Source organism: Catharus ustulatus, chromosome 4 (genome assembly GCF_009819885.2).
Source record: "Catharus ustulatus isolate bCatUst1 chromosome 4, bCatUst1.pri.v2, whole genome shotgun sequence".
Classification (NCBI taxonomy): Eukaryota; Metazoa; Chordata; class Aves; order Passeriformes; family Turdidae; genus Catharus; species Catharus ustulatus.
This window is the reverse complement of record NC_046224.1, coordinates 68,352,369-68,366,521: the sequence shown is the minus strand read 5'-3', so window position 1 is coordinate 68,366,521 and position 14,153 is coordinate 68,352,369. Positions and strand designations below refer to the sequence as shown.

The 14,153-nt window shown below is 43.2% G+C and overlaps 1 protein-coding gene across 10 annotated transcripts in view; it reads right to left on the bottom strand.

The window, feature by feature from the left end:
• The window catches only part of RECQL (RecQ like helicase), a 28,165-nt gene extending 14,103 nt beyond the window's left edge, over positions 1–14,062 (bottom strand). For 6 of the 10 annotated variants that reach the window (XR_004417642.1, XR_004417643.1, XR_004417644.1 and 3 more), the window contains exons 1-13: positions 13,670–14,005; positions 12,685–12,757; positions 11,393–11,590; positions 9,936–10,046; positions 8,301–8,369; positions 7,664–7,770; positions 6,534–6,732; positions 4,947–5,113; positions 3,743–3,824; positions 2,051–2,199; positions 1,854–1,971; positions 1,107–1,245; positions 311–402 (exon numbers count right to left, since the gene is read on the bottom strand). Coding sequence is in view for 5 of the 10 variants with exons in the window: in XM_033057275.1 (XP_032913166.1) it covers positions 311–402; positions 1,107–1,245; positions 1,854–1,971; positions 2,051–2,199; positions 3,743–3,824; positions 4,947–5,113; positions 6,534–6,732; positions 7,664–7,770; positions 8,301–8,369; positions 9,936–10,046; positions 11,393–11,590; positions 12,685–12,700 (1,447 nt within the window). In the remaining 5 variants the exon portion in view is untranslated. Of the gene's footprint in view, positions 1–310; positions 403–1,106; positions 1,246–1,853; positions 1,972–2,050; positions 2,200–3,742; positions 3,825–4,946; positions 5,114–6,533; positions 6,733–7,663; positions 7,771–8,300; positions 8,370–9,935; positions 10,047–11,392; positions 11,591–12,684; positions 12,758–13,669; positions 14,006–14,043 lie in introns of those variants that run through there. The other 4 variants (XM_033057279.1, XM_033057276.1, XM_033057278.1 and 1 more) reach the window with 4 other exon arrangements.
• Positions 14,063–14,153: the final 91 nt, after the last annotated feature.

Sequence of the window (14,153 nt, the reverse complement as noted above, 5' to 3'; positions counted from 1 at the left end):
AAACAAAACCTGACGCACACCAGAATCCTTTTAAAACAGGTAAGCCAATCTCCTCCTTGCCCCAGCTTCCCTGTTGAGCCTGAAAAATATCAAAGTGCCCAACCTCAGGCAAAAGGCCAAACCAGGGAGTATTCTGCTAAATACCCTGAAATTGGCAACAATAGACCACCAAAAACTGATAATCCTAACAAAATCTGCACCTTGAAAATAGTCAGTAACACAAGCACAGTTCACAAAATTGGCTTACAGTTTTTCTACACCAGGTATTTATTTAAATCAACTTTTCCCATGTTCTCTGTCCATTACCTACCATTCTCTCTACAGCAGTTATCACATATCCTATTGCAGTTTGCAGAATCCCACACTTCATCAAAGTGGTGGGCTATGAGTACTCGGCGACACCTGAGGAATAGAGAGCAGAGGGGGGCTACAGAACCCACATGAGCACGTAACACTCGTGTTATACATCATTACAATGGTGAAAAAGGTCCCTAGGGACAGCTCAGATCTCAAAACAAGCACAAAGAATCATCACAGGAAAATCAGAGAACAAATACTGCAACACCAATATTCCCCATCACCTATGCCAATATGGATAATGATTAAACACTGGTGGAGGAACAGCTTGGTTGAAGAAGAGCATAATCTGCAGTTTCAAGAGAAAAATGGAAGAATATGAACTCTTTGTTACACTGAGGCCAAAAAAGTCTTTAGTGGATGCACCAGTTGTCCACAACAGAGATATACATTTTCCATGAAGTATTTCAAATATCTCAGTGAAACAGTAAACAAATGAAGCAGTAAACATGTGTGGATTCCTATGTGGTCATTAAACACTGCATCTTAGAGTCAAAACTACAGAACTCCAGTATTTCCTCTGACTGGGATTTGAAATCCAGTGTTTGTTCACAGATATTTCACCTCTACATAACCATTGTATCCTGAAGCTGGCAATCTTTTTCCTGGGTTTGTGGGTGGTTTTGTTTGGTGATGGATTCATTTTGGTTTTGTTTCAGGCTTTTTTTTTTTTAATGCCCCCTAAAAACTCCAACAAAATTAGCCCATTTAAAAACTAAGTAAGCAACCAAGCCACCAATGTAACTTACTTGCTCATATTTTGGCAATAAGATACCATATCATACAGCTTCTCTTGGCCAACATTTTCCATCACCACCATTGAGCTGATTCTGAATATATCTCCAAACCCATAATACAAAATGCAGTCAGCTTTTTGGTCATCTCTACCTGCAATGCATTAAAACGAACAGATAATTACAATCTCAAGCTCCTTGATGAGCTTTTCTCCAGATAGACTCAAATCTGCCTTTAAAAAAGTAATGAGATGAACAAGATCAAAAAACCCCAGAATATTGCAAAATGGCTTTGGGGGTGGATTTTAGACATAACAGGTATTTAGTGCCACTACACATTGAACAATTCTTAAAATTTCCAGCTCCAGATTCCCCATCTTACTTGTATTTCTGAAATTCATAGTGATTAATCATCATCTAGAGACAATCTGGGTAAATCACACATCCCAGGCGCTATACAAAATAAAAAAATTAAAAATCGTGTATCAAATCCATGTCATGTTATTCTGGTAAGCCACAGATTTGATACATCAAATATTTTAAAAAATGCTGAGTGGAGGTCTGGATACCCAGTTATTCTTTGTTATACTGCAGTAGAGGCCTGGTCATGAATGTAGTTTATATTTAAAGCATCTTTACAGAGGCAGTTCCATTATACCCTTTGTAAACTGTCTCAAAGGCAAGAGACTCTGCACAAATGGATGGAAAACTGAAGGACAATTTTAATGGTTTAATGGATGTAAAGGGCACTTCCTACAATACCTGCACGTCCGCTCTCTTGGTAGTAGTTTTCCATGGACTTGCTCATAGAGTGATGAATTACAAACCTCACATCAGGTTTATCAATTCCCATGCCAAAAGCAACAGTTGCCACTACAACCTGTGAAAAATATTAAGAAATCATCCAGATACCAAACAACAATTAGTTTAAATAAGTCCATGTAAAGTATTTACTTAACCTGAATTTGATTTGTTGACCATCCTTTATGAACTTTGGTTTTATATTTAGCATCCATGTTTGCATGGTAAGTCCCTGCCTTGATTCCCAGTTTCTGCAAACTCGCAGTAACTTGCTCAGAATCCTTCTGAGAAAAGCAGTAAACAATTCCTGCACAAAAGTGAAAGAGGCCTCATTATAATGCCTTAAAAAGGCCAAACAATCCCCAATATTAAAAACAATTGTGGAAGTTTTATTAACTTATAAAAGAAGTAATTAAAAAACATTATACAGTCTTTGTGTCTATTTAGTCCACAGTATTGGTATTTGTCTTGGGTTACAATACAGGATGTGAACAAAAGTATGTATTCTATTACCATCTGCTGAAACAAGGTGGGGCAGTGATCCTTATCTCTGTGGGAGATATTCTCTGCTAATAGGCCATCTGTTAAAAAACAGGTGGGCAGTGCTCTTTATCTTTTTCATAACTCACCCTTCCTCCAGGAAGATATTTTCTGTTAATGGGCCATTGAGTCCCATTGCAGGACCGATAAAATTACATCATTCCATTGTGAGATGCTCCACCCAGGGGGAGGAGCCAAGCATCCACACCTGGATATAATTTGGGGTTTGGGACAGAAAAGTCACCCTTACCCACTGGTTTCCAGAGGACAAGAGCTACCAGAATTTTCTATGGGATCACTACTTCAACAAGACCACTTCATCTGGACTGCTACCACCACTCTAACTAGAGGGGTGTCAGGTGGTATGCTGACTCTGTCAGTGTTCTTTTTTTCTTCTCTGTTTTGTACTATTGCCTGTATTTTATTTTTCTCTTTTTTATTATTAAATAGTATTTCTGACTTGGAGCCTCTCACTGGTTTTACTTTCAAACCACTACGGTATTCACAAAGGAAACTCCAATTATCAGCTTGGACCTGAAGGCTAAAGAAGAAATACAGGTGCCAATCCATAGAATCATGGAAGCATTCCATTCTGATGTTTCAGTTAAATCTGCTTTTTGTCATTAGTCAGGCTGGGCTAAGTGAGGGATTACACACAAAGCCACGTGATCTGTGATCATTTCAGCACAGTTTGTGTTCAGGGAGCTGCTCCTCACAGCCACAGAGCTCCAAGCAGAAACATGGATAGACTGCTGCTCTGGAAACCTGGGTTCTGCAGCCTTGGCAAGATGTCTCTCCTCTTTACTTCGACTACAGAATTTATTTATTACATAAGCCCGATTTTTACAGTTCTGCTTTCATCTGCAATTCACCCCATAATACCCATTCTGGGCATTGAGTAACAGAGGACTCTTATGATCAAATATGAAAAAACATGTTAAAGATAACAAGTATCTTGACACACAGAAGGTAAATAACGTGTGATTTAAGAATATAGAGGGCACTTTTCCTGAGCCTTGCTTTTACAATCTTAAAAACTTCCATTATTACCTAAGTAAACATTGTTCTATAGATATCGACATTCCAGTTCAATACTTCAGAAGACATAAGTAAACAGCAAAGACATTTAAATACTAATGAATGAAGAGAGAAATTATTTAAGGTATGGATCTTACAAAATTTCATTTATTTGAATGCTGGATGTTTAATGTATGGTGAAGGCATACATTCAAGATAATTTGAAAACATCCCAACATCCTTGGAATGCTTAAGGTTACGAAAGATAACGTGTCTTTTTTGACATTTTTTACCTGACAGTCCTTTGTATCTTCCATTAATGGTCTTAACTATGTCCTCAATGAAATCTTCATTATTTGAAGGCTTATGTCGAACCTCAAAAATATATTATGCATGTGTCAGAGTTCAAGTGGGCAAACAGTCTGCCAAACAACCTTATTTTAGTTTTTCTGTGTCTTGGGTTACAATACAGGGTGTCATAAAAGGTATCTATTCTATCACCATCTGTTGAGACCAGGAGGGGCAGTGATCCTTATCTCCATGGGAGATACTCTGCTAATGGCCCATCCATTGAAACCAGGCAGGGCATTGTTCTTTATCTTTTCACAACCCATCCTTCCTCCAGCCAGTCATTTTCTGCTAATGGCCATTGAGTCCCACTGTGGGACTGATAAAATTACTGCATCCCATTGGAAGTAGCTCCAGCCAGGGGGAAGAGCCCAACATTTCTTACCAAGATAAAAACAGAGGGTTTGGGACACTAAGGGAGCCCCTTTCTCCACTGGACTCCAGAGGAAAACCGGATTTCTCCACATCACCACTGGACCTCCGGAGGGAAACTGCACCTTGTACAGGAGCACTGCTCCAACTGAGCCACATCTGTCACTGCAGGAGGATGCAGCCACCATTTAATGGGACTGCTGCCAACACCCTGCCTGACAGGGTGTCAGGTTGTACTCTGACTTTGTCAGGGTTTGGAGTTTGTTTCTTTGTAGTACTGTATTTCTATTTTAATTTCCCTAGAAAAGAACTGTTATTCCTAATTCCCATATCTTTTCCTGAGAGCCCCTTGATTTCAAAATTCTAATAATTTGGAGGGAGTGGGTTTACATTCTCCATTTCAAAGAGAGGCTCCTGCCTTTCTTAGCAGACACCCGTCCTCCAAACTAGGACACTCCGGTATAATAAACATAACTGTTCCGCCATTTTAAAAAAGACTATATTCTTCTTATGAACAGTCAGATTACAGTTCAAAAGTCTATTGAAAAATAATCCCCAAAACAAATCTGCAAGCTTTCCCCACCACGATCAATAAACAAATCTGTGGTCAAAGTGAAAATACAGCACAACAAAATAATTCACAACTTTTTTGCTATCATAAGACATATTTTCCAACAGGTTAAAGCAGCCTGAGCCTACTGCCTGCCTCTGTCCCTGCAGGAGACAGCACGACAGCACAACAGCACTGCAGCCAGAAAACCAGATAACAAGACCTACCTCATAGTAAAGGTTGGGTCGGTTGAAGGAAGCAGTAAAGGTAATGCACTTCTGAACATGTAAAATGTTCTGAGCATCCTTTAAAACATGATTGGTAGCTGTTGCTGTCAATCCAATCAAGGGAGTATTGGGAAATTGTCTTTTCAGGATACCAAGAGACTTGTAGTCTAAAGCAAGAAAACAAAAAGGGGAAAGAAAAAGATTTCTCATACCACAAATGCAAACTTAAAAAAGACATTCATGTAGATAGTATTTAATGGGGTAATACTGCAATAAACATTATTACTGCTAATCTACCACAGAACTAACTAATTTACATATCCAAAGGAAGTAACAAGCAGGATACACTTATCAAAAGAGATGTTTTCTACCTGAGTTTTAAAGAATTACTCACAGAATCATTTAGGCTGGAAGACACCTTAAAAACAATCTTGTTCCAACCCCCTGCCACTGGCAGGGACACCTTCCACTATCCCAGGTTGCTCAGAGCCCCATCCAACGTGGCCTTGAACACCTCCAGTAATGAGGCATCCATAACTCCTCTGGGCAGCCTGTGCCAGTGCCTCACCACCCTCACAGTTCTTCCTAACACCCAATCTAATCCTACTCTCACTTTGAACCCTTTTGGCCCTGTTTTCTTTTAGGCTCCCTCCAGGTACTGAAAGGCTGCAATTATCAGCCACAATTCAGAAGGCAAAAATGTATGGACATAGAAATTCTTAAAGAGTTAACAAAGTATGTCTGGCATTGTAGTAGCCAACATTCAGGTTATTTTGCAGGTCTATTTTTACAAACAGCTTTTGAGTAAACAGAGTTTTTCTAACAAACAAGCAATGTAGAATTTGGATACATAGACCAGACTTAATAATAAAAAAATTTAAAGGCTCAGTACTGACAAACACCTGCTGCCTTTGAACAGAAATGCAGCCAGAGGTACACATCCAAATTCCACACTGCCTGTTGAACTAGCCTGTCTCTTGGCTCAGGCACTGTTTTTTAGCAAAATGGCTAAGAGTGACCTTACAGTTAATATTGCTTCAAATCAGGGGTTCCTTCAAAGACAAAGAAACAGTAACCAAAAATATTCTACAATCTGCAAGATAGCAAAAGGACTGAAGCACACTTTCTTTCCCTGTAAGCAGAAGGCATTTGTTTCCACTTGCTTTAGAGATGATTAAAATATATCTCATGAATTTACAAAATGCTCTACCTCTTTCATCAAGAAGTGCCAGGCAGTGGTGTACAGAATGACACTTCCATGTAGCAGTAGATTAAAGGTAACTATTGTCCATATTAAAGATGCCAACCAAAACCTTTGATTTTATGAAGCTCCAATTAAAGTAAGCTGAATACGGCATTTTTCAGAATACCAACAACAAAATCTATGTTGAAATCATCATTTGCATGAACTTAGGACATTTTGCTCCTGGAAAATTTGTGAATTAAAGTCCTTGAACTAACACAGGTACTTGTCATACATCAAGAATTCACTTAACACATGAAGGAAGCAGCTGGCCTGATTTGGGGCCCAGCTTATTATTCACTGATGCCTGAACAGCCCTGCAAAGGGGATTTTGAGGAGTATACCAGGCCTGAAGTCGTGGCCCCACTGACTGCAGCAGTGCACCTCATCCACAGCAATGCGAGCCAGGCACCCAGCCTGATAAGCCTTCTCCAGCTTGGACATGAACATTTTGCTCTTTGCAATCTTCTCAGGGGTCACATAAATAAGCTTCAGTTGTGAATCCCTCTTCAGCATTTCTGTGTGGACCCACTTCACATGTTCCTGTGCAAAACAAAACAAGAGAGCAGGGAGTAACAAATTGGGACAACACACTTAGTGCTAAGGTTCTTAAGAGGTGATTAGCAATTCATAAGGTGTAATTAGCAGAGACAAATAAAGTGGTCCATGGTATTGACCACTACAGGCCTTTGTAGATCAATATATATATATATGAAATGGTCATTTTAATACTTAGAAAATCCATGATGGAACTTTGAAGAACCAAAGTGTTGAATATGTGTCTTTGCTTCATCGTATAGTATCAATAAACTATGATGTACCAAACATGTCTGTGATACTACTAGGGTAAAATAATTCCTTGCACACGACAGTGGTTTTTATTACTGAGTTTTCAGAATGCTCCGCATCAAAACGGGCTCCAAGTCTGGCACACTGCATCAAGCCACAGACTTATCAAAGCCAGTGTCATGTGCAAGTTAATGATCACAGCCTCCTGCTAGTTAGGAAAATAACTGTAAAAAAAGCAATTGCCTAGTAAGAAACTAGGAAGTAAGTTGCTTCTTGGCCTCTGGATCAAACAGCTCACCACCATATAGTAAGACATAATTAATTGTATTGTAAAAGCCTGCACTGCTCAATGTGGTAGTAGTGGACAAAGATAATCTACTCCAAGTCCAGAAACTGAGTAAAAATCTAATACACACATCAGCCAAAGGTACTTCACATCTTCTAAACAGCCCCAAGAAATCTATTTACTCCACAGAAGGTGTTGCTTACTATGTGGTGTTGCCACTAAAACACGAACACAAGATACTCGACCACCTTACCCATATCACAGCACCCTTCTCGACAGATACTGTTGCTAGAACAGCATTAGCTGATAAATCTGTCTCATCCATTCAACATTCACAAACAACTATGCAGAGGGGAGACATCACCATAGACACCACAAAACACATGAACTTAAACACACCTTGCTGCTTGAGGCATTTAATAAAGCTGCGGAGATACCAAGCTGTTCCAAAACCATGAGCTGATCTTCCATGAGAGATATCAAAGGACATATCACCAGTGTGAAACCTGTAACAATCAATCATTGTGCAAACTTAGCAGTTCAGATGTCACAAGTACCTCCTCTAATTTTTTACTGATGCTCAGCCCTGCTCTGAAGAATCTGCCAAATGTAAGCTTAAGCTTCATATACAGCAGTGTACTCCCCTCCTAGATAGCTGACAAGTGAGATCACATAGGGATAATTCTTATTTAATGCCCATGACATGCATCTCCTCTTAGGGTCTAGACCACAACCAACAGAGCTGCAACAAAATATAAAAACATACAAAAACCAACTTGGATCATGTCTCTCATGATGTCATGAGGTGTTGATTTACCATAAAACTAAGCAATGACAGGTAGTGGTAAATTTGGCTTTTGTAAATAAGTAAGTTTCCAATGCAATTGGATGAGTTATTAAAAAAAACCCCCAGCCACATGAAACCAAACTAACCAAACAAAAACCACACCAAACAATCTTCATTCTGCAAATAACTATAAAAAGGAGAAAATGAATCTAATTCTTTATATTATGTCCTTTTTTCCCCCTTACATACCATCAGAACAGACAGCTGGTAACTGGTAACAAAGGCTCTTCCCACCACCTGTAGGCATGACAAGAAATACAGTAGTTTCACGAATACAAGCCGCACGGATTATAAGCCGCACCCCCGGTGCCTCGACAATGTTGCTGTCTTTGTCAATAGATAAGCCGCACCCCGAATATTAGCCGCACTTTCGTTCGTCGCGAGAATCCGTGCGCAGCTTTCACAAATTGGCCAATTAGTAAGAGGATCGCGGCATAGCGGGCTTTACTGGCTCGGGGCGGGGCCAGGAAGGCTCGGCCCGCTCATGGTTGCCGACGGGGCCGGGTGGCCCAGCTCAGCGCCACGGCTCGGCGGGGCTGGCCGGGTGGTGCTGCCGCCGCCGCCGGGCTCGCTGGCCCCCCTCTCCCGTCAGCACCGCCCCGCTGCCGCGTTCGCTCGCCCGGCTGGCAGGGCTGCCGCCGCCGGGCTCGCCGTACGCCCCGCTGCCGCTTTCGCTCGCCCCGCGCCGCGCCTCGCGAGCGCCGCGCCCGCCCCGCGCCGCGCCCGCGCCGCGGCGCTTTCGCGGCTCGCGGTTCGCGGCTCGCGGCTCGCGGTTCGCGGCTCGCGGTTCGCGGCGGCGCTTTCGCGGCTCGCGGCTCGCGGTTCGCGGCTCGCGGTTCGCGGCTCGCGGTTCGCGGCTCGCGGTTCGCGGCGGCGCTTTCGCGGCTCGCGGCTCGCGGTTCGCGGCTCGCGGTTCGCGGCGGCGCTTTCGCGGCTCGCGGCTCGCGGTTCGCGGCGGCGCTTTCGCGGCTCGCGGCTCGCGGTTCGCGGCTCGCGGTTCGCGGCTCGCGGACCGCGGCTCGCGGCTCGCGGTTCGCGGCGGCGCTTTCGCGGCTCGCGGTTCGCGGCTCGCGGCTCGCGGCTCGCGGTTCGCGGCGGCGCTTTCGCGGCTCGCGGCTCGCGGTTCGCGGCTCGCGGCTCGCGGCTCGCGGTTCGCGGCTCGCGGCTCGCGGCTCGCGGCTCGCGGTTCGCGGCGGCGCTTTCGCGGCTCGCGGTTCGCGGCTCGCGGTTCGCGGCTCGCGGCTCGCGGCTCGCGGTTCGCGGTTCGCGGCTCGCGGTTCGCAGCTCGCGGTTCGCAGCTCGCGGCGGCGCTTTCGCGAGCGCCGCTTTCGCTCGCCCCGCCGGCAGGGCTGCCGCCGCCGCCGCCAGGCTCGCCGGCCGCCCCCTCCCGTCTGCACCGCCGCCGCGTTTCCTCGCCCTGGCCGGCACTGCAGGCCCCCGCACCGCCGGGCTCCCCCACGCTGCTGGCCCCGATTATGCTGGGCTTCCCCCGCTGCCAGGCAGCCCCACCCGCCGGCCTTCCTGCTTCTGCCATGCTCCCCTGCGCTGCTAGCCCCAGTTCTCCCGGGCTCCCCCGCCCTGCTGGCTCAGGCTCTGCCGCCCGCCCCCGACACTGCTGGCCCCGCCTCTGCCAGGCTTTCCCACCTCTGCCGGGGCCGGCCGGGCTCCAGCTTGGCTTGGGGCTGCCGCGGGCTCTCACTTCCGTGTTGGCAGCTTTTAGAATTTTGTTAATAGATTAGCCGCCCCGGAATATTAGCCGCACTTCCGGGTTTCCACCAAAATTTTGGTCAAATTGGTGCGGCTTGTATTCGTGAAATTACTGTATATCCTTTCCTGCCATTGCAGCATTTACTGTCTCAAGTTGCAGTGATCTAAACTTATGGAGCTTAAATTTGCTCTGCAGTGCAGTTTTTAGCTTCTCATACCATGGAAAATCTGTTAAGGGAAAAAACCAAAAACATTTCCTATGCAAATTAAAATATAAGAAGGAGTGGCAATTTACATATTCAATAACTAAATCTGGCAGTGACACAGTTTTAGATCTGGGAAAGTGTTTATAGATTCATAAAGGCACAGGAAAAACTCCACACAACCTGAGTCTATACCATTTTCTAGGGTGGTCCTTCGAAATCTCAAATTGTAAACATAATTCACATCCACATCAAAGCTCTCAGTGCACATGGATGTGAACTAATGTGAAAAACTCAAAATAGATGAACTTTGGAGCATTAATGATCGTGTCAACTCATTACTCCAAAATAACTAGAAATTAGAATCCCACCCGGAAAATAAATAAAATACATAAAACTAGACACTGAGCCCTCAGGAGTGAGAATTAAGCATAGAAGGACACAAATCAAATTATTTGTTCAATAGCATAATTTGCAATGACAAAGTATTAGTATTCTTATATATGCACAATACTCCTCAAATATAGATAAATATGGATTGAACTACATTATTTTTTTAAAAAAGCCAAAAAAGCATATATATATATGATAGATATAAGCATTTACAAATTGAAAATTAAATTAAAAAGGAGGAAAAAAAATCAAAATATTGGAGTCAAGTTTGGCAAGGCATAACATGGCCAAGAACCACCAACTATTCAGGACTTCAGTTGATGTTTATTTTGAAAGACAGTAGCCCTCATGCCACCATGAAGCACTTGCACTTGCACTAATTCTACAATAATAATGTATTGTAGAATTATGTATGTATTGTATTTTCAGCAGTCAGCATCTATCTAATTTGCAGTAATTTGGTAAGACAGTGAGGCTACACAACCCATTGCAAACACTACATTCTACACACAAAACAAGAGGAAACACAAAACCAGCAAGAAACAGTTATAAGTGCAAAATTGTCATGATCAAATCCTGAGAAAATCCAGAGCAATTTGTTTTAGAACACAAACAAGGATAAATATTGCAATATAATTTCAGCATTTAGTATATAAGTATTGCAATAAAAATGTACTCTGGAATTCTAAGAGCAAATCAGATCAAATTGTGACTTGGCAACAAGCAAAAAATTAAAGTAGTTCTAACAAGGCCATTCTGACAGAACAGATAATTCTGACCAGAAAAACTCAAGATTAGTGTTTAGGAATGTCCAATGAGACAAGTTCAAACATTACCCCATTACCCTAGCATGTCAGCCAGATTATGAAAATTAAATAGGACAATATCATTATCCAAACAAAATTCTGTATAAGTGCATTTTCCCCTACTGAATTAGTTCACCTTTCTGTTAAAATATTAGAATTTGACTCTGCATACCTGTTCTGTTCCATTCCTCAGCTGAGGTTCCAGTATCTTTACTTCCACCTGCCTCCAAGTCTCCTGAGGACTGTTTTATCAGATTCTTTACTCTCGTCTTCTTTTGAAGGAGTTCCTGCTGTTTATCCACAAGTTCCTGTATCTGCATCTCAACTGCTTGCAGCTCATTCTCAATTGACACCAGCACCTCCTCTAGCACTGCAGGGAAAGCAATGAGAAGGCACAATAGAGACCACAGACATGCAGCCAGTTTTAACTCTATTAACTGTACTACAGCCAATTCCAATGCAAGCATAAATGATCAAGTTGTTAACAGAAAGCATGTGTTAACATGTGAGAAGCAACATTAACCTCAGCAAATTAACTTCTTCTGGAGTTGAAAATAGGACCATTAGCAAAAAAGCTCTGTTTCATGCATTGAGATCTCCTTCCTACACAGAACAAGAGGATCTGCTGAACAACGAGGCTTGGGTACAGAGGAAAAATGCTTTTATGAACACAAGCCATCCTTCACATGTGAAAGAAGTTAAGCAAATGTTCCCCAAAAGCTTGGGTTACACAAGTGGATCTTTGGCAGAAATTTGTCTCTTTCCATCCCTATACGAATGTGTGTGAATTGCAGATTGTGTTCTAGAACCCAATCCCTGGAGTTTAAAATGATATACCTGCATCTATCACTATTCCAGAGCCAGGTCAGAAAAGCATAAGAAGAAATTACTTCCACCCCCACACCCAGAAATGCCAAGAGATTTTGGCCCATGCACAGCAGATATGATAACATGGTTATGGAAACAAAAATGTGTGATATGGAAAAAATCTTCATTTCAAATAGCACAAAATGGTGGCAGTTGACATCCTAAATGCCCACTGCTACTCAGCAGAAAAGAGTTAAGAGTATCTTAAAATATGAAGCACATTTTCAAAATATTGAAAACCAAGCAATTTCTTTGACAAACTTGATTTTCTTCATACAATAGCTTGGGTTGGAAGGGACCTTAAAGTTTATCTTATTCCAGCTCCCCTGGCACTGGACCAGGTTGCTCAGAGCCCCATCCAACCATGCCTTGAACACTTCCAGGGATGGGGCATTTTGGTTTAGTTTTACCAAAGAAATAAAGTTATCTAGTAAAATAATCTTTTTCTTCAAATCTTAAGTACAACAGCACAAGCTCCACAAACTCTTTTCTGCATATATTAAATTCATACAAACAACAATCAGTAACATCAGGTGATTGTGTCTTTTTAACTAAGAGACTGCAATATGAACATATGGAATATTAATAAGGGTTTACCTGCAACAGCTGTCATCTTTGGAGATTAAAGAATGTTATCTATAGGAGATGATATTTAACCAAGCAACTGTCACTGAAAAGAAAATGAAATAAATCCATTTTAAAATATATTTTACAAGTAAACCTTCTCAACTTAGAACAATTCTTCTGTAGGAGATTCTTCATTACCAGAGCTCTCAATGTAACAGTTTAATTACTGGCTAATTTATTTGTTTACATAAAGAAGCCCTACTAGATGACAACTGCTTTTTCTCTTCTGCAAAATGGATAAACACAAACTCACAACCAAATCCCAATGGCACAGCCCACCAGGCTTCTAAATGAAGCCAAGTGAATTTTAACCAAGTTACACATTCCCTGCAAGAGGAATGCTCTAACGTAGACCAGTCACTCACCAAGTGTCCATTATAATTTTTGATCTCTTCAAATACTATTTTACAGAAAGGCCTGAACACATTATATTGTGTCCCTTAAAAAAGCAGCCACCATAACATCTAGAGAATCTGTTAGGAGGAAGTGAAAATGTGGTTTGGCTTAGAGAAAGGGGATCGATTTTGAATAGATCATCAGTGACATTAACATGGAATTGTATTTATTGGCTCGTTTTTTGAACAACAGTCTTTGTCATATTATATGTTAACAATACCAAATTTAAGAAGCGTGATTTTTTTTTGTTATTGCATTCTAACTATTTATTACATAGATTGAAACAAAGTTCAGAGGAAGGTGAAAGGCAATAAATCCAGCAGTTCCTCATTATCAGCTGATTCCACCATAACAAAGATCTTCCCTGCGCCTAAAAGTGGAGAGGGAAATATATATTTAAAACGATGTGTGAAGAAAACACTTCCCCATCACCCAGGGCCAGGCCTCTTAATCACCTCCAGGGACGGCAACTCCACCCTATTCCAGAGTGGGAATATCCACACACATATAACGTGAATATTACCGTGAACACGTATATAGATACATATAGTGAACATGCACAATGGAATATTCTCATCGTTCCTCACCCACACGCCAGCTGAGGGCACGGCGCTTGCCAGGCCGGAAGCACCTACTCGGTAGTGCTCGGTAGGGCAGGACAGATGGACGGGCAGGTAGGGAAGCCCTTGCCCGGTGGATGCAGGATGGAGTGGGATGGACGGAGGAAGGGATAAAGGCTACCAGGGCAAGCAGGACACCACAGCGCCTCACCGCCGCCTCCTCCCGCGCGGCGGGCTTAGCTCTAGCTCGGGCCGATAGCTCCCGCAGCTGTCCCAAGGGTTAGTGCCGGCCACGCTCCCGCATCGTCTGTCCTTTTCCCTTAATCCCGTCCCCCTCACCCCTCACCGCCCCCGCCCCGCGGCCCGCTCCCACCTGCGCCGGCCCCGCCCCTTCCGCCGCCCGCCCTCAGCCCCTGGCGCGCGCGCACGTCCCGGTGCCAGCGCCGCCCCTCCGCCAATCAGCGCCGGCCGCGGGCCGTGGGC